Source organism: Melospiza georgiana, chromosome 3 (assembly GCF_028018845.1).
Source record: "Melospiza georgiana isolate bMelGeo1 chromosome 3, bMelGeo1.pri, whole genome shotgun sequence".
NCBI lineage: Eukaryota > Metazoa > Chordata > Aves > Passeriformes > Passerellidae > Melospiza > Melospiza georgiana.
Window position 1 is genome coordinate 80493184 of NC_080432.1, and position 26679 is coordinate 80519862.

Sequence of the window (26679 nt, forward strand, 5' to 3'; positions counted from 1 at the left end):
CAGTAAAGTTTGAGTGGGAGGGTCTCCACACGAAAGGTAAAAGAGGGAATGATGTGAACATGTGAAGGAAGCCAGAGCACTGAACGGAGCGTCAGTCTGTATCCTGACAGGGGGAGATAAGGTGGCTGGAGAGCTAGCGGTGCTTTCCTGGAATACAATCTCTGTTTGACACTCTCTGCTTAAGCACTGCCCATCTGTATGTTATTGTGCTGGAGCCTCTGGGGAAAAAGAGGAGCCACAGGCACGGAGAGAGAACGAGGGAGGCAGCAAAAGCGTTTTTCTTCCCTTCTTTTCCTTTTATTTTTTTCCTTTTTTTTTTTCTTTTTTTTTTTTTTCCCTCTTTTAAATCGGAATCCGGTTAGACTGCCTTGAAGTGCCACATCTGGAAACTGAATGCTGAAAGAAAGTTAAAATAACTGAGGCACCACTAAGCCAAGGGGGGCTGATTGCAGAAGAGGGTAAACAATTACTGAGACGCTAGAAGACCACTGCTGGATGTAAGGGGAGGAAATGGCTTTGATCTCCGCCTGGCCCCTCATTTCTCCTGTATTTTTCTTTTTGAGATGCTTCTCCTCCAGCACAGCCTCGAGTGAGGGAAGCGTTTTTCAGTTTGACATTGAAGGTAGCTCAGCGGTCAGCACGCAAGAAGCCACTGTTATCAGAGGGCAGCAGCAGGCAGTAGCTACTGGAAGTTGGGTGCCTTTTGCTGAGGTACAGTAATTCCCTTCTCTCTCTCAGTGTCTGCAATTTTCTGTTTTCACCTGTCTGTGTCAAAGCTCCCATCTGGTAAACGTTAGCTTAATCATTTGAGCCTTAAAGCGATACAGGAGGATTTGGGGGTGACGGGGGAGGTGGTCTGAGACGCTGCGTTTCGGGACTGCAGAGATACAGCTCAGACTTCCAAATGTACACATGCCCTGCCTGCTGTGAGCAGACAGCTGCTGTACTTTGCAGTGGAGCTGGCTTAGCATGTCTCTGACTTTCCTGCCAACATAACTAAACAGGCCTGTCCAAACAGAGCTATTTTACAAGAGTTAATTGTCACAACACTTTTCTGCTTGCCTTGTAATTCCTGCAATTGCAATTCACTGAAATTTCCCAAAAGAGTCTGTCTTTTGATGGCAAACTGTCCTGTAGAAATTTCTGGTTTTGCCTCTGAGTGCCATTCACCTCCAAAATCTGAAGTTTGTTTTCACAGTGAAAGCAGGGGATGATAAATCAAATGCATCTAGGAAACTGCCTGCAGAGAACACACCTGCAGAGATTTCAACTTCCAAAAATTATGTGGTTGGGATTAGTGACAAATTAAATTAGAGAGATCTGAGAAGCAATTTGACAATGGAAAATTTTTTCCTGTTATTTTAGGATTGATTTATACTCTATTTTAGCAACACTGCAAGGGGAAGGGGCTACTCAAAAATACATCTTGAGGAAATAATAAATTACTCCAGCATACACAGCGGGGTGGGGTAAGGTTGAAAGTAGAGCAGTGGACACAACACAGTAATATCTCATGCGTGGTAGATGCAGAGTAGGAGGCTAATTGCGTTCCATAAGGTCATGGGAAGGGAAAGGGCAGTTCTTCTAGCATAACTTCCAAAATGAGGTGAGATTAGCACAGCTGTGTCACTGTGACAATATCAAGATTGCAATCTCCAATATCACACGATTGATTTTCCACCTATCCTCCACTTGCCAGAATTAACAGCCGTGGAAATAAGTGCATAAAGCCTTCAGACAGGGTTGCTGCTGCAGGGCAGGGCAGAGCTCATTCCCCTGCTCCAAGCAGCTGGACAGCCTCAGGAAACGCCTGCCCACCCTGCCAGAGAGTCCTCATGAAACATGACCTGTGTGAGAAAACTGAAGGTTAAACCCTGCTTTGCTCAGCATAAGGACTCTCAGGAGCCATCCCAGTTTTTGGACAGGCTTCATGGTCTGGGATGTACAGATTTTCTCCTCTGGCCTTGGATCAGCCCAGAGAAGCTGCATTGCCACCTGTTGCTTGCAACATGGAAAGTCCCTCAATGAAATGCCTGACTTAAGAGCTGGATGGGTTTTGTAGCTGCTTTTCATGGGATAATGAGCATAAGTGATTGTTAGTCTTTCTTGTTATGATAGCATAGTATGGTTTTCCCAAAGATACATTTCACATTTTTTCATGTACATCTATGAGATTTTATCTTGGGAAAGCACTGTGAGATATATTGGACGCTTCCAGGGGAATGACATTTTAATTTCCTTCAACCATTTCAATCCTTTCTAAATTTTTGCTCAGGCCAACATAATAGACTCAATAACTGGTGCTTCCTCTGGTAGGTCACTTCAGCCCACGCAATGGCAGCACTTAGACTCTGGATCCCATGTTACCACTGGATGACTGTGCCTGGCATCATCATGCCAAGGCCCTTGGCTGCAGAACACTTTTGTTTCATGAGGAAGAAGCAGGGACTTCAGGACCCCTTGCTACCTGTATATTTCAGGCCTCACCTCCACGGAAATTTCCAAGGACACCAGGCCCAGTAGGATGCTTTTTTTGGGATAGGACAGATGCCTCTCCAACAGAGAGAACCCACTTACTCATTGATCCATGTGTGTGGTTGGTAACAGGATTTGAGGGATGGGCTTTAAGCCTGGAGGTTGATGTAGGGGCCAGACAATGGTGGTTTGGTAATCTCTCATCCAAGGAAGGAGCATTACTTTTGGTCCTCAAAGAGCTTCTCCCTCCCACAGCTCACCTCCCCTTCCTCAGCCTCAGGAACAGGGTTATCCCAGCAGGTTTGGATTTGAATTAGCCTCTTTGGAAGCACGAGTGCTTAACCCAGAGCTCACAGTGAACCGCAGAGTAAACTCCCTTACACAGCGCGGTTTGATTCAGCTCCTTCGTCTAAATATTGACTCAGGCCTACAGCTCCCCCGAGCAGACAGAGGCTGTTAGTCATGTCAAATAGTGCCAAATTATACAAAGGGGGCAGTTTCATAGGGCAGAGTTTCAAAGCCACAGATGGGGCTTCACTGTGGTCTGTGGTGACAGTCAGCTGCAACGTGGAACGCGCCAGTGGGAGTTTCCAAGATGTAACTGGTGGGATGCTCTTAAATCCCAGTAAGAGTTTGACATTATGAACCTATAGAAAAACAAGAGATCTCAATTAATGTAAATAGGTATTAGTGAATGTTTCTCAGCTTTCCAATCCTCTTCCTTTACCGTGTGTGGCAACCCTAAACTGGGAGGAACTGGGAGAAGTGGTTTAAAATATCAGAATTAAAGTTCATGAAGAGCTTTGCCTTTTTTGATTTTTGTCACCTGGGATTAGGATGAAAATCTCTTAAGAGAAGAGAACTAGCTACATTCTTAATCCTGATATGGTGTATCCATGCACAGAGAGTACTATGGGTCTGAACTGGACTTCAGGCAACATCAGCTACCTTGGTGCCCTCATTCTTAATCATTATGTGATCCAGAACACTAAATTAGGCACATAAATTGTTTCTAGATGTTTCAAACAGAATCATGGACTGTCTTCAGGTACAAATCCAAATTCCCCATACATTAGTGGAGACAGCAGAATTTTTAAGCCTCTAATTTATAGCAGTGTTCCCTGGAAATGCTCAAAGGAGTCTCTTCCTCTTTAAAAACTTTGTTGGATTCTGGCTTCAGGACAGCTTTATGAAGCAGCTAAAGTAGATGTTTAAATTAGCCAGACTAGATTCCACACAATGAAATGTTGTGTTCCCTACATAAGGAGTAGTGACCACAGTGAAATAAGATATCTGCCTCTTATTAAAAAAAAAAAAAATTGCTTATAAATTAATTGAAATTATTCAGAAAAGTATCATAACAAGGATTACAGTGTTAGGAATTTGAAGATAGCTGAGAGATTCTGCACTTCAATTTGCCAACTTAGAGGGAGGTTAAGAAAAATATTTGAATTTACTGTGTAAGTACATACACAAGAAAAAAATAGGCTTGTTGGTCTAATAAATTAAGGTATTGGTATATGCAACAATTGGAAACTGAAGATGACTATGTTGAAAATACAAGTTAAAAATTTTATTTTCAGAAGTGATTAAGCACAGGAGATTTTATTCAGTTGTGTTGATTTGTCCATGAAGAGGCAGATCAATATGAAAAGCACTCTTAAGTACTCAGAGTACTTGTGTGCTATTCAGGAAAATTAAGTTCCTTGGCTCATCAAGATAATATGGGGAGGTGGGGAGACAGAGAGAAAAAGAGTGAGCGCAGAGCATTGGATCCAGCTCATCAGTGCAACCCAACAGCAGTTGGTGGCGTGAAGTCAGAGATTGGTTTTTCCAAACAAGGACAGATTAAAATATTTTATAAGGAAGATTTGTGAGAGATGGAAGCAAAGAACTTAAAACAGGCAGATATCAAATGAAAGCAGATAAGCAAGTGGCAAACATCAGAGCTGTTTGTTTTAGTGTTCCACTCACTAGCTTGGACACAGCAGAAGGAAAGGGAATGGTGAGACACTTCCAGGTTTGGTGAGGCACAGCAGTAAAATTGAAAATCAGAAGTTGTGAGAACAGTTATGTCCCACTCAAATACATGCCTCTAAACTAAAAGGCAGGTCATCCGTTACCATTTGGGTCTGAAGCCTGCTACTGTCAACATTTGCGCTTTTAAATTCCACTGATATAATGGTTTTAATTATATAGGCGTGGATTTTGTTCCCCATTAGGAAGAAAGCTCCTTACAGAGTCTAAGGTGAGAGTAAAACACGGTACAAGACTTCAAATACTTGAGAGTATCACAAATGGTTCTCTGTGATTCACATTCTGCTGTCACTCTTCTTAATGTAAAATGAATGTAAGGTGACATCCAGTAAAATATTCGTTTCATTCTGACGTAAATGACTACAAGAGGCCAGAGACTAAGGCTAACACAAATGACTACAGAGGCCAGCACAGGAGATGAGTGTGGGAAGGATTAGGAAAAGAAAGGGAAGACAGACGTTCTGTGGAGACATCTGCCAAGCCAAAAAAAAGGATTATCTCAAATGTCCTCCATGGAAAGAAGTGAAGTAAATAGTGGGAAAGGAAGTAAATTAAAGCAGGAAGACAAAGGAGAGGAAAAAATTAGAGCAAGAATGAGATAATCAAGAGTCTTAAGAGTAAAGGAAAAAAAGAAGTTGGGACAGGGCAGGAAGCCAATTCCCAGACTGAAGGAAGGCATGATATTGTTGGACAGATGGAAGAGGAAAACTGTTTCTAGCATCAGTGTTTTTGACTCAGGGGAAAGGCAGAGAGGCAAAAGTCCTTTAAAGGAAACAATTATCACGATCAAGTCAAAATTAGCCATTTACTATAAGAGAAAGTAAGAGGCAGAAGTTATCTGATGGAGCTGGTGTGTTAAAAGGAGGTGTTTGACAGTCATTTTTTCCCACCTGACTTTTACCAGCAGCTGCTGATAAAACACAAGAAGCATTATTTGAGATGCTTGCCTTCTGGTTCTCTAAAGTGATAAGCAGTGATTGGCATGGGACTTGTGACAAACTCACCTCTCTAAAATGGCTCACATTAAATATATAAACTGACAGCAACTGTAAGTCCCAGCCACTTGTTAACAAAAACTCAAAATATCTCCAAGTCATCTTCACTCCTTTTCCCCAAAATGGCTGAAACAGAAAATCTTGCAAACTGTTGAGAGAAACCACAATTTGACCCTTACTTGTAGAATTAATCTGTTCAAAACAAGCTAGTACTACAAGAAGCAGCAGAAGACCTAATCCTGACGTGTGAGCCAAAAAGGGTTTTAGCTTGACAGGAACCTTTATATTCTTTAAAGCTAATGTGAACTGCATATACTTTTAAAAGCAGATCTTTAGATTAATTCACTTCAGACCCTTGAGGTTATGTTAGGTTAACTCCTATAATGGGAAATTTGGATTTCTAGCTGCTGTTTTTTTCTGATACAACAAGGTTATGTTCTGAGAAACATCTATTAGTGGGGAGGAAGTTTTACTGCAGATGTTTGTGATTCCAACTTAAGTTTCTCATCAAAACTTTAATGAAAATCATCTGCTTGGAGTAGTGCCACCAGTCTCCAAACCTTTTGAATCATAGGAGGCTGAAGTAAATGGAAGCACAAAACAGAGCAGATGCTCTGTTGGAAGTTTTCTCCATTTCAAGAAGATGTGTAAAACACCCACCAGAAAACAAAATTCAAATTCCACTGCAGTGTATTCCCATAAAGTTTTGGGAAAGTGCCCTAAGGCTTATTCTGGGCTGTGAAAACCAATAAAAGGCATTTTATGCCCACTCTTATTCACAACATGGGAAGCAAGGAAGGAATTAAAAGTCCAGTTTTTCCAGGGGGCATGAGAAGAAATGAAAGAACTGCTTTCTGAAGGAAAACTTGGCCTGATTTAAACTGATAGCGATTAGAGCTTCTAGTGTTCAAGAGCTGTGTAAAAGAGGTCTAGTTTTTGAGTAACATATAAGCTGCCACTGATCATTTACAACTTGCTTCTGGACTTCTATTTCAAACACCAAAATATAGACCCTTCAGGTTTTATATTTTAATTGGTACTCTTGAATGTTTGGATCTCATCCCAGTCCATTTTCACACAGCACCATGAGCTGGGGATGTTTGGGTTATGCATCCTAATGCAAGATTCAACAACTGATGAATAGCATTATACACAAAGCTGTTAGAGCTCCAAAGTTTTTGCAATCTAATTCTTTGTCATTAAAATCTCAAAGAGATTTTCCTAACTGTCAGTCAGGATACATAAAGTGTGTATTTGATAATGAAAACAGATTGACTAAAATATAGTAAATATGATCTAGCTTTGTAATTCCTTTTTAGCTGTATATTGCAATTCTTTATATAGTTATTTCCTTGAAATAAATACTTCATGAATACTAGAATTCTTTTTTTTTCTCTTGTGAGAAACCAACAAGAAACAGTGCTAAACCCCACAGCATTCAAGAGTCAAAGAATGAGAGAAGGCTCTGAAAATTATTTTAGAAATTACGATTCCAACATTACAAGACTGTAAGAACAACTATGATGTTAATATTTAGGTCATGGCATATGGAAGACAGGGAGTATGAGAGGAACTGGCACACCTTAATGAATTTGAAACATAAGTTAATAATTACAAGAAAAAAATACTCTAACTGTATTAACAGCTTTCAATATGTTCTGTAAAAATAGATTTTTTAACTAAAACTGTAATACTCAGGACCACTGTTTGACTCTGCCTACCCAAGAAAATAAATAAAAATTAGTTCATTCAATCTTTGACCATTGCTGCCAGTGTAACTACAGGAAAAGTAGCTGCATAGAACCAGCACCTAAACCAGATAGTTTCTGAGCTCTGTTACCAGTTCCCACCCTACAATGGATCTTTTACTCTTTTATGAAAGACCTTCCAAGTGGCAAGAGATTAGCAGACCTTTCTGCCAAGGCTAATGCAAGGCCAGTATGTCCTAGGGTTTCCTTCTGTGGTTTTCCACCTCTGAGCCTGGATACTAGCCCACAGAGAACACAGAGAGCCTGCCATTCATGACTCCCTTATGCTGTGCTCCCCACTCCTGGCTCCAGGGACCCTTCCTCAAAAGCACTTTGTGAAAGGAAGCATTTATCCAGATCCAGTATCCAAAAAAAGAAAATAATAAAAACAAAATCTGGCAGCACAAAAGATAACATAACCCTCCCTACCCTTACTATTAGAATCCTTCATGGCCCAGAAAGGCTAACACAGCCTGGTCCATTGAGGGTTGGCAAGGTCTCCAGAGCATCAGTACCTGGCACAGATCCATTCAGGGGGATGTGAGCAGGTATTAGAGGTGTAGACATGGTGTGAGGTCAGGGAATTAGCATACCCTGCCCAGCCTTTTGCAAGTTTGTGGTTTTCTGTGGCTCTCTGCTTCCAGCCAATGGCAAGGATAGTCTGCAGAGGTTCAACAGGGTATCTAAGGCACCAGGTAATTCAGGGTGTTTGGTGATAGATTTCTGTGAGGGGTGAGAAAAGAAATTGTTTTTCTCTTGATACATTAATTCTTCCCTCTCTTTGAGCCAACAGAAAATTTATTTCTTGATTATCAGACTATGTCTATGATGAAACAAGCCCAGACGCATTGAGATATAGAGGCAGGTTACCTCTTCTCCCCATCCCTGGCTCTTCCCCTCTCCTTTCAGAGCACAGCCTCTGCCCAGCTTCATCCTGAATGTATGGCATGCAGTACAAAATTAACCATGCTGGGCTGTCTTACTCTCTTCCCACACATTTGCAAAGTGCTAAAGCAATCCAGGGGGAAAGCCTTATATCTGAGAACTGCCCAGAAACATGGGATTTTCCCATCAAGCATCCCCAGCAGCTGTCTGCCTTGTCCATAGCTGGGCTACCCTTGGGAGGCAGAGAAGGATGAAAGCTATTTCTCTTCATCTTTCAAGATTGTCACATTGGCTTGGGTTTCTTTCTAACAGGCTTTTAATTGATGCTATGGCTATTGGTCAAGCAGATCACTGCTCCTCTCTGCTGTGATTCCAACATTTCAAAGAGATGCAAAATCAAACCAGGAAATACTAGAAATCTGGAAGGGGGGAATTGAAGCTTGAGATTTACCCTCTCAGTATTAACAGTGTCCCACAACCACATTAGTACTTGCTTTAAAGCCCACTTTTCTTTTTCATCCCTTGAAAATTTTTGTCTCTATCTGTAAATCTCTCAGGGAGTACTGTGGTTTGTCAACTGATTATGTCTCACTTATCTGAGAGACTCAATGACTCAGAATGTACATTTCATGTAAGTGGGGACTGGGTGGAGGGTGGTTAATGAGGAAATAACATAGGTTTATCCCTTTTCCTGTAAATTGAATAAACTTGGCATTTTTTTGAAAGAGGAAAATCAACCAGCTACCATTTCAAGTGCAGATTTTCTATTTCCAACAGCAAGCATCTTCTAAGTTTTTCACTCAGTGGCAGTACTAATAAGTAAATTAGAGACTGGTAGTAATATCTGATTCTTAGCCAGGTTCCAGACAGCTAAAACACTTCAGCCCTCCCCCTTTTGAGAGAATGCCTTTTAAGCAGAGGCTTTGTCTTTCCCACTGTATATGGAAAAAATGACTGTGCAGTTCTATGGAGAATGCCTAGCTGAGATATGTTTATGTTGGATCCAACCCCATCTCTGTTGCTGAATGGCAGTTTGTTTTCCACTTGAACTGGGGAAGGGATAACAGTCTGGAAACTTTTTCAACACAGGAAATTTTTTAAAAATTTAATACAATTACTTAGTCAAGGTAAAAGATAATGTTGTTGTTCTGCATAAAGCCATCTGGCTTTCAGCTGTTTCTTGTTTTTGGGAGTCCCCATCAGTCTGTCACTGCTGCAGTGGAGGCTCACACAAGCCCACCCAAGGAATCAGAATACAGAGTGACAGTGGGCTGGGGAAAGGGTTCCTTGTCATTTTTTTCTGCGTGCCAAGCTCTGCTTTGCTTACTGGTTTGGAGGTTACCCATGTGCAATTAGCCACACTCACTGTCTCTCTGACTGCCAGCTCTACCATGCCATGGGGAGAAATGGAGGTAACATTTTTTTCTGTGACCTCCTGCTAGCCAGATTTTATCTACTACTAACTACTTTCAGTCTTTCTAGTTTTAGTTTTAGTTTTAGTGATCTCTGATTTTTGCACCTAAAACTTTGAGAAGAAGGTTTCCACCAGCTTCATAACCTGTCATTTATTATCATCTGAAATAAACTTCTCTTTTGGAAGCTGATGAGTTGATAACTCATCAGGTAATACATAAATAATCCAAATTGTCATGGATAAGTCAGCAAGTGAAGTTTTCAAGTTAAAAATTTTGAAGTTAGTGTCTTGTCCTGTGTCCCTTAAGGCAACCACAACTTTTCCAGTAAATTCTGAGGAGGGCTCAACCCCTCTGTATATATAAACGATGGAGAACTTGTAGTGTTTAGTCGCTGTTTAAGACAGCAACAATTGGAAAACCAGACTAAATTCAATAGTCAGATGCAGTCTTCAGCAGCTGCAGACTGGCCAGACATGGTGTGCCTGGCTCCAGACCAGCCCTGTGCTCTCAGGTGGGAGCATCACTGGGAATGCTGGAAAAAAGGAACAATATTGAGATCCATGCACAGGGGATGACAGAAAGGACACTGGTAACAGAAAATAATGCTTCATTTGTTTCACCACTTGTTAAGCAGTTCATTTACTGAAAAACGTTGTATTTTCACAACCAGTGTCTCTGCTTTATTTGTTGTTGTTTTGGTGTTTGAAGATTCAAATTACTCAGATTCACAAAAATACACTGCTGCACATTTAATGATCATTTCATATCACTTATCCAGAACACTCCAATAATTTGCCCAGATCTATGGCAAATGCACTCATTGAGGTTTTTTATCAAAGCTATCTCATGTGAGAATTTCATTTAAAAATAACAATATGCAAAAATATTGGAGGGCTCAACTGAATGACAATTTAAGCAGGAAAGAATTTGCTTTAACATTTGTAATTTAAATAACAAAACACAAACCTTGTTAGTGTGCAATTATTACCTTAGCTTGCAGTCTCATTAAATGCAATTAGAACAGCGATACCTGTCAAGATAAGTGGATAAAAAAAGATTACCAGCATTGTGCCCAAATCTCTTCACCAACTTCTGGTTAATTTCTAATTTACAACATCAGTGGAACACAGGAAATAATAAATATTTCACAGTTAACAGTATCAGAAATTTAAAAGAAAAATATAGGGATTTAATGGACTACACCAGGGTGCTTATTATAAAACTATCATAAACATTGATTTGGAGACTAAGCTAAAAAATGTGTTCCTCTCAGGAATGTTTAAAGTTTTAAAAATAAATTTGAAATTGCAAATGGCTAATTTGCATGAGGTTTCTGCCTTTGAAATGGTAAATACTACAGAGTGGCTTTTTGCATGCAGACAGTTCCCTAACAGCTGTAGTGTCCTATTGAATGGAGTAATTAACTGTCTAGCTGTGATGTCACACACTGAATTCATTTCTTCAGTAATAATAGTTAGAATGTGACCTTTCTTCAGAAGAAGAATTTGATACAGTAGACCAGAGGTAATGAAGGCTTATAGAAATTATAAATAGAGCTTGGAGGCCTAGGGGAAGCTGGTGTAAAGCTTGTTTGTTTTTAATTCTCTAGTTTGCAAGGCTTCAAAGCTCAGATAAATTTAGCAAAAAATCAACAGAGAATAAATAAAATTGCAGAGCAGATGTCCCCTTTTGCCTGCACGTTTTGGGGTACCTCATGGTGGAGAGCAGAACTTCTGTCTCTCTCTCTTTGTGACTACTTTGATGGTAGAACTTTGGCCAACAGGTCAGTTATTCACTTCTGAGGGCTTCATTCTCCAGAGGAAGACAAAGATCCTTCTGAAATGTCACTCCATAGGGATTTATATGTTCAAGTACAAAGGCAATCTTGAATTTATTACTCACGGTCTGGGAATTTAAAGTCCATTTATTTCTTCAAATGATAACTTAGAGTGAAGCATGACAACTCTGTGAAAGGGCACCATCAGGGCATTTTATTTTTAAAATTAGTTATAGTTTACCTCCATGGTTGGAAAAATTCACAGAAATCTCCTCCTTAGCCAAGGCCTGGTCTAGGAAGATGCATGGAATAAATTAAGAGAAAATAATAGGACAGCTAAAGGGGAAATTACCAGCAGAATTAATGTTCCTTGTACCTTAAATAAGAGCTCCTGCTCTTAATTTGTTTTTTTGATAAGAGAAAAATGCTTTCATCATTGCATTTAACAGAAACAAATACCACAGATTATATTTAAAAAAACCCAACTATATCAAATATTTTTCCATATTCATGTTTCCTTCCTTGTATGAAAAAAAAAACATATATTCCTTAAATATCTGAAAAGCTTCCTTACATAGTTAGTTTGAAGCTTTCATGGGAAATTTTATCACTGAAATGTAGTTCTTTCTCTCTATACTCTTTGACTAATCCTTTTCCTATGTCTGGTAAGCTCTGGCAGTAAATCATTGCAGGTCACTCATAAAAGTCACCCTCAAATGCAAGGGTGAGGTCTAGCCCTAAGAAAGAATGGTGGGAAAAATGGGGAAGGCAGCACAATGCCAAGCAGTGCTGTCCACATATCAAAATGTCTTCAAACTATGGCTGTTTAGCTGAAGGCCAAAAACATTCTTTCAGCACGGCATTAAGAAATTCTTGGGTCCAGAAACAGCTGTATATTCACTGCAGACATCTGGAATAAGCAAAACACAGCTACCCAAAATGTCTGGTCACATGGGAATATTCAGTATTCCTGGTGGTTCTGACCAATTCTCTTAAAGGACGTGAAGCTTCGGAGGAGTGTCCCTTTGGGTACACTGGGTACATCTGGGACACTGGGATCACACTGTGTGCTCTGCCATGGGTTGCACTGGGTACATCTGGATACAGTCCCAGATAATCAGCTCAAGGCAGCCCTGCTTGGACCAGCCGACCTCCAGAAGTCCTTGCAGCCTCAGCTCTTCTGTGATTCTGCAAGGCTGTGGTCATTATTCCATTTTACTGACTGAGGAACAGAATGAAAGAGTAATGTTCATTTTCACACAAGACATGGGCAGAAGAATGTATTTTCTTGAGTCCCAGTATTCTTATGAACATAATTAGAGAGAGAGAGCAGCTCCTGCATGGAAACAAGGTGATGAGTTTCTTTGATGTTCAGTGAGAAGGAATATTTTATGTTATGTTAATTTCAAACAGTATAATGAAACTATTGCTGTGGAGGTGTTGTAGATTAGAGGTGAAGCCTATGTAATAAAGTGGATGAGTGGCTGGGACCAGGTGCAGGGATAGGCAGGGATAGCAAAGATAGGAGAAGAGGAGTAGGAGGACAAATGGAAAGCAGAACAGGGAGGACACAAGCATGAATAGAGAACAAGGCCACAACAGAATGGCTGTGGGAGCCAACAGGGGCAGGTGGAGATCCAAACCCTTCAGTGTAATGTTCAGTTGCTCCATTAATAGATACAGCCCAGGAGAAGCACCGAGGCCTCCCCCAAGAAGGGCCAATGAACAATCATCTCATCTGGTTGGCATTTACTGTAAGACTGTTTAAATGATATTCAAGCCTCGTTGCCAACAAGAGAGACATATAATATAGACAAGACTAAAAGGTAACCTATAAATAAAAGCTAGGGTGAGCTATAAATACAAACTGAGAAGCCATGGATTTGATCAATGCCTCACAACATACAAACAGACTTCTTGGAAAATACTCTCTGCAGCAAACCCCTCATTGCTACAAGTACTCACTGTGCTTCTGAGGAAATTGTGACTGCCCAAATATACTTTGGCAAATTCAAGTCCACACAAATTTTGGGAACACAAGGTCTAGAAGAAATTAATAAACAAATGATTCACAACTACATAGTTACTATTGTAAAAATGTGGCAGCAGCATGAATGACAGTCAAAACAATATCAGAGCTGTCATCAAGTACTTGTATATAAAGAGGCCAAGGACACCTTCTAGAAATGCTTTCTCCCTTGTGTCTCAAATACCAGAACACAACAAAGCAGAGAAAATTTAATTACACAAATTCTACCCCGAGTCATACACTTCAGGATCCCTCAGATCATAGAGTCATGGAATGTGAAGAGTTTGAAGGGACCTTAAAGATCATGTAATCCCAACCCCCCTGCCATGGTTAGCATTGTTGGAGAAGCAATAAAAATCAATACAGCCATCTGTTATCTCAAACTTTTCAGCCATTGAGAGGCAAAGACCACCATGTCAAGCCTCTTTCTTACAAGATATTATGTGAAAAAATGCAGAGTTGTACTTTGCATTTTTTGATTGCACTTTGCGGATGAGCTCATGAACAGTCTGGTGTTCACGTGTCAAACAGATGAGAGTAAAAACTGTGAAGAAGAGGAGCAATGCCAAACAATATTCAAAATAGAAAATAATACTATGAGCACTGTTTTCATGCAGTTATCTCTCATGGGCCTAGTATTTTGGAAAACAGGAATCAGGGGCCATGCAGAGGCAGCTGGAAGCATCTGGTGGTGGGTTCAGTGATTTGTTATCTCCTAGTCAAGAAATGTGGCAAGTCAGCCTTTCATGGTTAGCTAGGCCAAATTAGAAAGATGGATTGCCTGCTGAGGCACACTGCTCAGATATCATACATGTACCTGTAAAATATATACTGTCTCCTGGGCACACATAAAAACAGCAGAGTTCTAACGTTAAATGCATCCCAAAATTTTCTTAGCAGTGTTTCTCAGCTATAGTCAATATTTTGTCCCAAAGCATTTGCAGCAAGAACTGGTGAGCTGGCACCACTGGGATCCTCATCCAAAAATGTGGAAAAGTCTAAGTATAAAGAGCACCAAAGTGCATTAATTAATAAACACCTTATCAGTCCAGTAAAGTCAATCTATGATGGACTCAGGTTTTTCCTCTCTGCTGACCCTATGCAGTAAGTGCAGTTCGTTTGTTTTCTAGTGAACATGTAAGTCTGTCCAATCCTCTGGGACCAGGGCAAAAACAAGCATGTCTCAGACAGCAGCAGGGCCCTGCAGAGCAGATATAGGTATATCCTGTTCTCCCTTGTCCATCCCATTGTACCCATACACTTCTGAAACCCCACACAGTAAAAAGATACTCCTAAAAACTACGCATACTGAATTCTCAACCCGAAATTTAGCCTCCAGCAGTTAAGCACCTTTTCTGTGATCAATAAAGTGCATGTTGGCTGTGTAAGGCAGCCAGGGCTCCTGAATGTGCTGCACACCAGTACAGAGGCTGACACCGAGCTAGAGTTGCACACAGTGCTTTCTGTCCATCTGCTGGGTTTTATATTTTGGCAACAAATGGAGAGAGGTTTCTTCTGCAGGTCACCAAAGGCAGGAGGGTCAGGAGAGTGGGATACAGTGTTATCACAGCTCTTTTTGTTTGCATAAAGTTTCTCAGCAGGCTGAAGAAGAACTAAATCTTTGTGTCTATGCTTATGAATACCACATCTTTGACCTAAGGAATTTGAAACGTCTATTAGTTTGCTCCCAGGGAGCAAGAAGCAGTCAAATGACCATCAATCTACAGCTGGAAGACTGGATTTGAAAAATCCATGCTTAAATGCACTGGAAGTCAATTATGTCCCAAGCTGAAAAGCAGATGGGAAAGTCACGTTGCTGTCCTCAGTATCTTTTAATGAATGAAATACCAGAAGTATATTTGTATATCCATCCAAGGTAAAGAAGACAGTTTTTTAGTTAATGACTTCCAAGCATGATAAGCCATAGATTTTGTGCCCAGAGTGGTTTTAAGACAGGATGTCCATGGATTCAAACACTTTGTATATTTACATCCAAATTTGGCTGAGCATTATTTTTAGCATGCCTATTGGAAGGACCCAGAAAGCGTCCTTAGAATGGGGTCATTCTTCTTTCTAGGCTAGATCTTCCCTGCACTTATGTAGAGAATTGTTTGGATCTGTCAGACATCAAGATTTTCTTCATATCTGTCCATTTTCTCTACCTGAACATACTGACTTGTGGAACAGACTCTGAGGAGACTTTGCACTTCTCCAAGGACACAGGGCCCAGCAGTTTGGCCAGATCTGTGGCATAGCTATTGCAGCCTGGACACTTCTGTAATCCACAGCACATCTGACATATGCAATAGGCTTAATCACACGGAGTTTGTATACAGGGCTGGCACCTCCACATGAGCCACCCTGCACGTCCCTCTACGCTGTTAGGAGAGAGCAGCAGGCCCAGCTGACCGAATTTAGATACATTTCCGTATACAAGAAATCAAACCACACCACGGGTGTCCAGCTGGCTTCTGGCCACATGGCATCCCATGTGGAAGTCTCCCTGTGGATGAGTCCCAGCTTGCTGTGGTTCAGCCTCCCTGCTCAGGCACGCAGCTGCCAAGGCCGGCTCACCCTCACACCAGCGCGGCCCCAGCTGCGCTAGCTCAGCGCTGCGCCAGGGCACAGAGCTCCTCAGGGCCTCAGCCTGGGACTGCCTTCAGGGCTCACACACACCTGCTGAGTGCCGAATGCTTGGCAAGGTTTCTGTGAGCTCTTGGCTGGGGATTGAAAGTGGAGTCCCTGTTATAGGTGATCAAAACCAGCAATCTCTTTGGAAAAGAGTCCCGCCTGTTCTGAGGAAGCCAGAGAAACTGAAATAACATCAAATGTACAGTAGAGGACTGCTTTCTCAGGCTTGTTTCTCTAATGTTCCTATTTCTAATAAACAATTGCATAAATGAAAGTACTGGGAGATATTCAAGCAGGAAAGCATCTTTATGCTTTATGCTTATGACCTTTTGGAAGGCCAATAGACTATTTATCTAAAGTTGGCCTAAGCAAACAAACTTCAAAAAGGCCTCAGAACTGTAGCTGGCAGTTTCAAATAGTGCTTATAAAGACAAATAAACAAAAGCAAGCATGCTTGGGTTGGATTGGGAAATGTCCTCAAGGAGCAGAGGACTGATGTTTCCATGGTAATGCCATGTACTTCTAGCAGACTGGTCTCTGCTCTAGAGACAAAGACTGTAAAATGAATGGAGGTGGTTTCAAGTATTCACTCATCTCTACATGGCAAAAGATATAGAGTTTCAGAGATTTGATATAACTTTGAGTCCAAAACCTGTTTTTCTAAACTGTTCCTTCCATATGTATAAACATTACACATTGATGTGAAGCTGCCAAGAGGGGGCATTGCTCCACTCAATTTGTCTGATTGATTTCATCAATGCATTGAAAATATGGACTTAAATTATCCATGTGTCCTACTTTTACAGGTATCTGTGGCTGATATGATGCCTGTTATATCAGAGGAGCAACACTTTTCTGTTTTCTTTTCCCTGTGTTCTGATTATGAAGAAAAGCTTCATAATGTTCAAGTAGAATTTTTTTCTTTTCTTCTTCTTTCTTTTCTTTCATTCCATAAGAGACAATGGGGACCTCTAATGGTCCTACAGTTCCAAAATTATTACTCAATCTATGTCAAGTGATAAACATTATTATTCAAATAATTTAGAATATGTGTCACAGTTCTCCATAAATGTTTTGACTGAGAGGTAGCCTCTCAGGCTGGATTTCACACTCCTCAAACTATGACTTCCTTAGGTTTATATCTTTTTATAACATTTTTACTACCTTTACAGAAGAGATCAGCCTGCAGAAAAATGAAAACTGGAATCCACAAATATATTTTCAAGATTAAACTATGTGGCAAATTCAATTTCATCAAGATAAAGAAAGTAAACAAACTCTGGTATGTCAGCTTGAACAGAGATAGCTATGTATGTACTTGGCCAAAATCAGATGACAGGTAATGAGAATTAATTATATTCTCTTCCACTGAAGGCTAAAAGAACATGATCAGTAACAGTTTCTAAGACTTGAATAGCATATCATAAATGATGCTAGAGTTTTTAATCTAACCCCTATGAAGAAGGGGTTAAATTATATGAAGAAATAATGTGTGGAGGCTTCTAGAAACTAAGATAATGTGCATTTTCTCCTCTTGCCATCAAAAATCACCCTTCTACACAAAACACAGTGTTTGCAATACAGGATAGATCTTATTTGTATTTTTGCAGCTAGATCTAGGACATTATGTTAATTAAGTTAATTTTCATTTCATCATGAGCCCATGAGTTCATCAGGCTCTGCTGTGCCCAGACTGCATTGACTTTTAATATCCTGACCAGACCTTTCTCTCCAGTAGTGAGACTCTACCAAGTAATACCATAACGTTTGACCTTTGCCTCATGCCTGAGCATCCATGCAGCTCCCTGAGGATCTTTCTGAGACCTGGAAGGAAGCACACCTTTGGACACTCTTTAGCAGCAAAGACCATAACACTGCTGAGAGCTACAAACAAGGCTTTACTGGCTCTGAACTTAGAAGTGACTTGGCAGCTGATGTGCAATGGCAACTACTTCGAACGCTGTTCCTTAGATTCAGTTCCCCACGTGCACCTCTTTCACAATGGTCCTGGAGGACAGCACCATCTTTTTCTTCTGGGGTTTATTTTTTGGACCAGATGTGATGGGATTTCTGGTCCAAGACTGAAAATAGCATCATGGATGTAACACAAGCTGAAATGTCCATTAAATGTCTATAAATGCAGACCATTTAACCCTGAATACACACGCTCTTGTGTACCTCAGCACTTGGGAGGAAACTCTGTAAATAACAAGCACTGGTGCGGATCCAAGGGAGCCTTTTATTGTGGAAGAGAGCTTTTGTGTGTTTACATACTCACAAGTCATAATTTCCAGTACTAACTTAAGATACATGCCATGTTTTCTTACCATTAGATGAGAGAGTCAATAGCTACATCTGAAGTACAGAATAAAGCAGTGTTGGGACCTCCTAGCCAAACAGGATAACACACCCTGTGTCCATGTGCTGAAACACCCCCTGTGCTTGCCCAGAGAAGGGTAGTCCTGTAAAAACTGAATCCTGGGAGCATATCCTAACAGATGCCATGCCCTGAGCTGGCATGGTCATTGGGAGGAAAATCAGAGTCTGTCAAGGAGCAAGATCAAGGCCTGAAACCACACCTTGCCTTTCTTCAGCTGGCCAGTGCAGATGTGACCACAGAGAATGCTCTGCATGTGTTACCAGCACAACATTCTTCTTTTGGGGAAAGCAAACCAGAAGAGGCAGGTTCAGAGCAAACACCCACCCCAGCACAGCTGCACCACTCCTGAGCTGGCAGCAAGGAAGGAATGGGGGATCTGGCTCTGCCCTCAGTTTGCCGGTGCAGATCAGGAACAGCTACAATGAAATTGATGGAACTGCTTGAATATAATATGGGAGTAAATTCATACTCTGTGTATGTGAATTTTCTTCCATCTTCAGTCCCATATTGCACCCAGACCAGCAGAAAGGTCTGAAGAAGCAGAAAATTGCTACAGGCTCCCCAGCACTTTCAGCATGCAGCTGGTTCTTGTTTTTAAGTCATGCAATCATTCAACCCAGATGCAGGGCGGGAGCAGGGGAATAAATGCCCCACGGGTGCAGAGATTTTCCAGGAGATCAGCAAGGCCAAGATTTGATTGGACTTTTCAACTTGAACTGGAACAAACTTTGTCCCTCAGGGAAAAAAAATATCTAATAATTGTGAAGACATAATTGCTAAAGCAGACCTAAGATTTTGGCCTTCTAATTGTCTTCACCATTCAGAAACAGACAGTGGACGGAAATGTCCCGCACTCAATTGCCTACATAACTATTTTACAGGGAGGGTATTTCCATTTTGTTCCAGTCCTGTTTCTGCTTTGTGTGCAATAATTTTGTGCTTCCAGAACATTCAGCAATTTGAATCCCTCAATTAGCTCAACACTCTGACACTTCTTTTTATAAATATGATGTTGGCTCAAGCTCTGGAACAACCAACCAATCACTCCATTATCGCTAGTAGGGCAAGGAGCAACAAAAATATATCAGAATAATTGAGAATGCCTGAGAAAACTTCAGAGCCCAAAGGAAGTCTGGATCCCATTTTCCCTTCATTCCCCTGTCCCTCATACCATTGATTGTCAATATCTCATTTCTGGTTTACATTGATACATCCCATGGTTTAAAGTACTGTTTTAAAATAGTGAGCATCAGCACCTTCCAAGTTTTTGTGATTAATTGAATAACATGGGGGGGAAAGGCTATGAAAAAAATACCTAGATGACTTCCCCACATCTCATTTTGAAGTGGGGCTCTGACAATGAAAATAGAGGGACCCAGACTTGAGGCAGATGTCCTAAGGAACTCAGAAGTGTGCCTGCTAATAATAGGAGGTAAACTGCTTCCCAGTGGACCTTAGCAAAGTCTGTGCAGCCCTTGCCCTTAATGCTAAAACCAATGATGTAGCACTGACCTGCACTAACTTCTAACTGCTGGGTGTGTGGACAGGATGGAAGCTCTCTCGTGGCTGCAGTGCAGTCACACCATCAGTTGAAGTATAAATGAGATTATCATTATGGCAGACTAAAGGATTTTCATAGACACCTTTACAAGCATTCCAACATTTCCATTGTCCATATTGACTATCATAAGTAAAAATCATTCTGCTTAGACCTGCAAAACCAAGAAAGCTTTTGGGCAGACACTAGAGGAGCGCAGCTAGGACCACCCAGCAGCTCTGTTCATCAGAGAATATAAGAAGCTTTAGATCTGTATGGGTGGAAAGAAATATTGCAAAGGCAGACATTGGGACAAGAGTCTGTTTTCAATTTAGAAACTAACTGTCTCCTTTCCACAGTGTGTGGTGTAATCATTGAGCTGCAATCCTTAGTCTGGCGGGAGCCAGTTCTACCGCTGTGCAAAGACTAAACAACTGAAAGAAACAAGTAGTAGAAATAGTATTTCTGCTGTCCCAAAGAGTCTGTGGTCTGAAGACTTTGCCTCCTAGGAGTTATTATCAAAAAAAGTGTTTCCAAAACAAACCAGATAAAATTCTGTGCACAAGAATGGTAAAGGCAACTGAGTTTTCCATTTATGTTCATCTCCACTTCTCAGAGCTCTCTGGGATAAGATGGGACCAGTGATTAATTTCTAAACCTCATTTTTAAAGCCTGCTGTTAGTCATCTCCTAAGATGTTGTTTTCTAAGCGAGCAGCCTGTCTGGCTGGACCTAGCCACACTTGGGAATGGAAGTTAACACGCAGCCAAGACTCAGGATTGCTGGCTCTTGCTACCCAGAGCTCCCCAGCTGTGACTGCAGCCCAATGCAGACATGTGAGTGCAGGTCCCAGGAGTGACGAGGTCACAGCATGGTGCCAGGGCTGGCTAGCCCCAGCCTCCAGCAGGGACATTTGGCACTGCTGCTCACAGGCCAGTTTCTGCAGGTAGGAAGGTATCACTGTGAGGGTCTGCATTTGGTACTGCTTACCTGCTGTTCTGCCCTAGCTTACCTGGGCATGAGAAACTACAGGTGCTAAGCTATTTTTCTACACAGTGCAGAAAAATACCTCATCCTTGATTTGAGGGCAACCCAGGAAAGTAAGGAATAGGAAGATACAAAGGAAAGCTAATCCTGATTTGATCAGAGTAATACAATACAAGCCTCTTAGCTCATACAAATGCAAGACACACACCCTTCTGAGTTATTTGAACTTTACACTTTTCCCACTTTTTTCAAGGGTAGGTGACCTCAAGAGCCACAGAATAAAAAAAGTTCTGTACAGAGAGCCACGAAAAATATTACAGGAAAGTCTGGCATACCTTAAGCTCTAACAGCCACCTCAGGGATGCTGTTTGTAAGTGATAGCAGAAACATCACTGTTGGCAAATCACTGGTGTGGCAAATAATTTTCAGAGCACTAAATGACATGCCAGTGTCTTTACATCAGCTCTGCAACAATATTGCAAGACTTACACAAGAGTGAGAAATTTAGGATCCAAAAATTCATTAATCTAGCATAATACATGGGACACAGAGAGACTGGACAGGGTGAGCAGGGTGACACACGGTACCTGAGCTAACAGAGTTTATTGATGAGATCAGCCTGTGTACATCTCACCAGCTCTGCATAATGAGGGAAAAGTTCTTCAGCGAAGAACAAGAATCTATACTCAACACAAGAAAAACTATCCACTTTAATTTTCTTTTTATTTTTCAGTCTTTGAAGGGTATCTTAATAGCTTTGTGTTTCTGATTCCTTATATTATTGCTGTAATTATTATTCAAAAAAAGGTGATCCAGATGTTTAAAATTTCTTTTTCATTTTGGTAAGCTCTGGTAAATTATCAAAATTACTAAATTATATAAACAGGCAAAGCCACACATTTATTCAAAAGGGCATTGATCTTTGTAAGTATGTTTGTTTCCCAGAGGTTATTCATCCAAATCTCATCAAAACTTTGATGTAAAGTAAATTTTCTAAAGCTTTTGTCCTTTTCTTTTCTTTTCTTTTCTTTTCTTTTCTTTTCTTTTCTTTTCTTTTCTTTTCTTTTCTTTTCTTTTCTTTTCTTTTCTTTTCTTTTCTTTTCTTTTCTTTTCTTTTCTTTTCTTTTCTTTTCTCTTCTTTTCTTTTCCTTCAGTAAAAGCTATTCCTTTTCTATAAATACACCTTCTTTACCAAATAAGGATTATGGTTTTTGGTTAACTCATCCTCTAGTACAACATGCAGTAAGAATCTGCCAGCTCCACACCCAGAGCTTGTCAGGGACAGGACACAGGCAGGAATGCTGACAGCTTTAACACTCTGAGGCAAAAATCCAAGCACCAGGACAGAGTGAAAGAACAGAGTCAAGTTCAGCAGTGTGTGTGTGTGGTCTGCTATGGAGGGGTTGTGCACTGTGCTCTGGGGAGACCTGATGGCTGTAGCCTTGCTTTCCTCTCCTCTCACCAAACCTAATTCTCCAGCCACATATGCATAGGAAACACTTTTTTTTCTCTCATTGCAGGGATGCCAAGAAGGATTTTATCGTACCAGCTCAGGAAAATGCTCCCCTTGCAACTGTAATGGTAATGCAAACAGATGCCTTGATGGATCTGGAATCTGTGTGGTAAGGAATTCCTCTGTTCTCTTATTGTCTGACTTTTCATACCAATGCTCAGTTTCAATATAATGCAAAAGCAGTGTCTGTACCATAGGAGCTTTTTGCTGAAGAAAGATCATAAGTAGGGGCAAGATCAATACCATAATAAATTGTCCTGGCCAAAATTAATTCTCACTTAAATTATCTCTGCAGATTCAAAACCCTTCCCTCATGCAGTATTTGTGACAGTTAGCATGTGGAAAATTTTTAGTCGATCAGAAATATGGAAAGAGTTTTGTATACCTCTGGAGAAAATAAATGTATAAATTCAAACACATTTCTTTCTCCCCTTTATGAATACAGTACTGTGTATAATATAAACAATTTACAGTGGTGAGTGACCCCTGTGAGTGTATATACATGTGTTACCCAGAGCAATTCAAATGCCAAGGAACAACATGAGAAGGTTGAAACAAAACACCAGGGGAAGAGTGTGTTGAATTCCAAGGTATTGTTACAATTTCCCATATGTTCAATCTGACTCAGAATCACCTCATACAGAAAGCTGTGTGTTAGTAATAGCAGTCAAACGTTTGTAGCTCCAGAGCAAAAATCAGCCCAGTAAAACTAATCCCAACTACTAGTGGGCAATTAGGGCAGTAACTCACTAAAAAAATGATGGAAGCTAATACTGTTTAAACCACATAGCAAGAGTTAGGCACTAGTACACTCTTTGCAGGCTTGTAAAGAGTATAGCTTGCAAGAGCCCAGAAACCCTTGCTCTGCCATGTGTTACTTTTGACAAGTCATAAACCTTTGCCCTCAGTTTATGTCTTCATAAAATGGACTCATAATATTCACATACTTTGCTTTGTTGCAACCACTATCAAGTTTTCAGTTATTCAAATACATCAAGTCAAGTTCCATGGCATATTTCCTACCATTTTTATTTCTGTGGGAAGAAGACTGTGCAGCTGTTCAGGACAAGAAAAATTACTATGGCTTGGCCATTGTAATGTGCTTAGAATTGGCTGGTTTCTGCAGAACACATATTGGCTTACTTTTTATTATTAAATTTTCAAAAGTGGTTTCAGACTCCCAGGCATTCCCAGCTTTTCTCTTTCACATGCACAAGGCTTTTGGCTCATGGGATCATGGTCCCCTTCATGACAATGTCAAGTGACAGTGATGCCAAGGGGAAACTTTTGATGGACGACTTGGGAACCAGATAGCTGGTCACACGTCTGCTTCTGATGGCTCTGGTCACCAGAGAGCTTCTGGAGTAGAGTATATGAGTTAAGAAATTATTATATTCTCAGGTTACAAACACAACAGAAGACCTGTTTCCTGTCTTCTACAAAAATATGGCTGAAGTCAAGGGTTCCAGACAAACAAACAAACAAAACCAGAAAATTTACAGTATCAGGAAGAAATGATCTGAAAGTAAATGTACATTCCTGATTGGTGTTTCATCTCTTAGAACCAGCTAGGTAGTAAGGAATAAAACTAAAAACTAAACCTTAATTTACTGTTTGAGTTCAAGTTGCCTTTTGATAGCTTGTCTGAAGGATTTTAAAAGCCACCAAGCTCAGATCATTTACTTCTGAATAAAAAGTGAAAAGGCTTAAGTGAAATAAAAGTGAAAGGTAGAGGAAAAGTGCAGAATGAAAAGGAGGTTTAAAGGTTTGATAGCATAAACCAGAACCAGAGATGCCCATGGAGACTGCAGTAACAGGACCTTCCGGAAGAATCAGAAATTTCCAGAGAAGTTTGGAAGACTAATGAAATTGGTAAACAGCAAAACATGACTGAGAAAGCCTGGGAGAAGAAAAGTTTAGAGAGAGAAAGACATAACTTGAATTACAGCAGGAAGAAGCACATTAGATTAATGAATTAATTCAATTTAGGAAAAGGTGACTTGATGGTTGGTAATGTGACCTGTATTAGAATCAGTGGACAAAGCAGCCTTCCCCAAGAGCAGGAAAAGGACATGTGTGTATCTGGGCAAAGCCTGCTGAGGCAGAAATGAGTCAATACCTCTATATCTGGGAGTTCCTATGAAGATATAGGACCATGTGGTATGGAGAACTCACCATTCTCCCTATTCTCAAATTTTAAGGCCATTTACTCCAATAAGTCTTGCAGTGGAAACCACCACACGTGACAGTTAGACAAAAATTCCTGCATTCAATTAGTTTTTAATGAGCTGTGGCATAAATCTGTATTTATCCCACATTATTATTGTTGTCATCCTCTATTTCCATGATTATGAACTTGCTATCTCCCTGCTTCCATGATGCAACAGCATTCTGAAGTTTTATCACATTTGGACTCTCCACCATAAACACATCTTACCTTAACCCTGAGCCATAGATTCAAACCATCTTTAGCAGCAGATCTTTAGAAGAACAGATATTCCCCAAAGTTAAAGTTTTCTATATCTCCATATTTATCAACATAAGGAAATGAGTTGAACATTAAAAAATTCACTTTTTAAAGTTAACTCTGCTAACAATGCTGGAAGCTATAATAACATGGAAGCAATAATAACACTGTGTTTGGTTGTTAGATATTTTTTATAGTCTAAGTAATAACTAAGCTGTAAGACATGAATAAATAGACAAGGCAGTATGAAAAGGAAAAAGTACTCTGCTTCAAAAGGGATGAAAATCAAGGTTTGGGCCCCATATGATGCTCTGAGGCCATCATATTATGCAAATCCCTCAAATCAATTTGGCAAATGTAGTTCCCACAGCATACAAATTAATGAAATTTTCATTGGCCTGTGCCCTAAATTCAAAATCAAATAAAATTAAACCCTTTTTAATGATGCCTTAAGGTAGAGTGCTCTTATCTTTAATTTCTGCTGACATATATATCTTGAGGTTCTGTTTCAGAACTTCTCTCAGCTTATTCATAGAGTGCAAATCACATCCACAAGTCATTAAAAGCTTATTGAATGACACAGTCAATGAATCAACAATCTCCTTAGGTAACCAGACAGAAGAAATTATTGCAGACAGGGCCTTCCTTGCATAGATGTCCACATAAAAACAGTACAGAAATCAGTCATGTGACCCTGGGACTAAAATTGAAGAGACACAGAGTCCATTTTGTTAGGATAGAAAATCACCCAAGTGTTACAAGAAGAATAGCCAACACAGCATAAGCTCTACTAATGATATATTAAAAGAGAGATGTCAAATAATGCTTCATTTCAAGGACGCTATCTGGTGATGCATGTAAAGCCAGTAGGGGAAGAAACTTGCATAGGATTGTGCAAGTAGTACAATTCATAGGGTTTTACCATACTTAAAAATTTGATTGCACAGTCTAGGAAAGCAAGTTGCTTGAGGTTACTGCAATATATTATGGCAATGACTCCAAAAGAACATGACAAAATGAATTGAAAAGCAGAAAGTTCTTTAAAAATGCCAAGCTGTTTATCCAGGCAAAAATTTTGTAAGACTGAGTTCTTCTTTGATGCATGAAAACACAGAACAAAAGAAGTAAGTCTGGAGAAAGCATTACAGCAGAAGGTGAAGGTAAATTTCTTGCTGTCTCCCTAGAAACCTTTAAGTGGCTTGTTATCACTTCAGTTCCATATATTTGATTGGTCTTTATGTAAGGCATCCAAATACTCATAAGGAAATAAATAAATAAATGTGACCATTTTGGAACAGGAAAGACCAAATGATCCTAACTGTGGAGAGGATAAATCCACCGGTATCCTTTCCAGCCTTTTATGGAATTTTTTACAATAGAGCATATTGTCATGTAAGTGATTTGTGTTTAAGCATTTGGGTTTACAGCTGAGTGGAAAGGTTGGAACAGATTTGGCAGCTCTGCCCAAGAGGATAATATGTTCCACATGGTTGCCAAGGCTGGTCTGGAGAACTGCCAGTGGATCTACAACCATCCATCAGGCATGAGCAAAAAGCAGTAGGGAGCTAGCAAAACTCCCCAGCTCATTAGGTACTTCTGCCTTCACAAGGAGCCTTGCTGCTTATAGCTCACTGCTTCTTTCTGCAGAGATGAGCTGCAGATATCTACACAGCACTGGTGACATATGTTTGAAAATCTGACCAGAATGCAGTGTTGGTATGCAGTGATTGTCAAAAACATTAGTGTTAGTCAACATATTTTCTCAGGTATAGATATTTCCCTCTCTCTTAGCTAAGTTTAAAGT

General features: G+C 40.3%; 1 protein-coding gene across 1 annotated transcript in view; it reads left to right on the forward strand.

Annotated features, from left to right (window-relative positions):
* The first annotated feature begins 327 nt into the window (after positions 1-327).
* Positions 328-26679, forward strand: part of LAMA4 (laminin subunit alpha 4) — a 98015-nt gene continuing 71663 nt past the window's right edge. Inside the window, exons 1-2 of the mRNA XM_058020810.1 lie at positions 328-711; positions 22416-22517. Of these exons, the coding sequence (XP_057876793.1) occupies positions 511-711; positions 22416-22517 (303 nt within the window). The 5' untranslated portion in view covers positions 328-510. The remainder of the gene's footprint in view (positions 712-22415; positions 22518-26679) is intronic.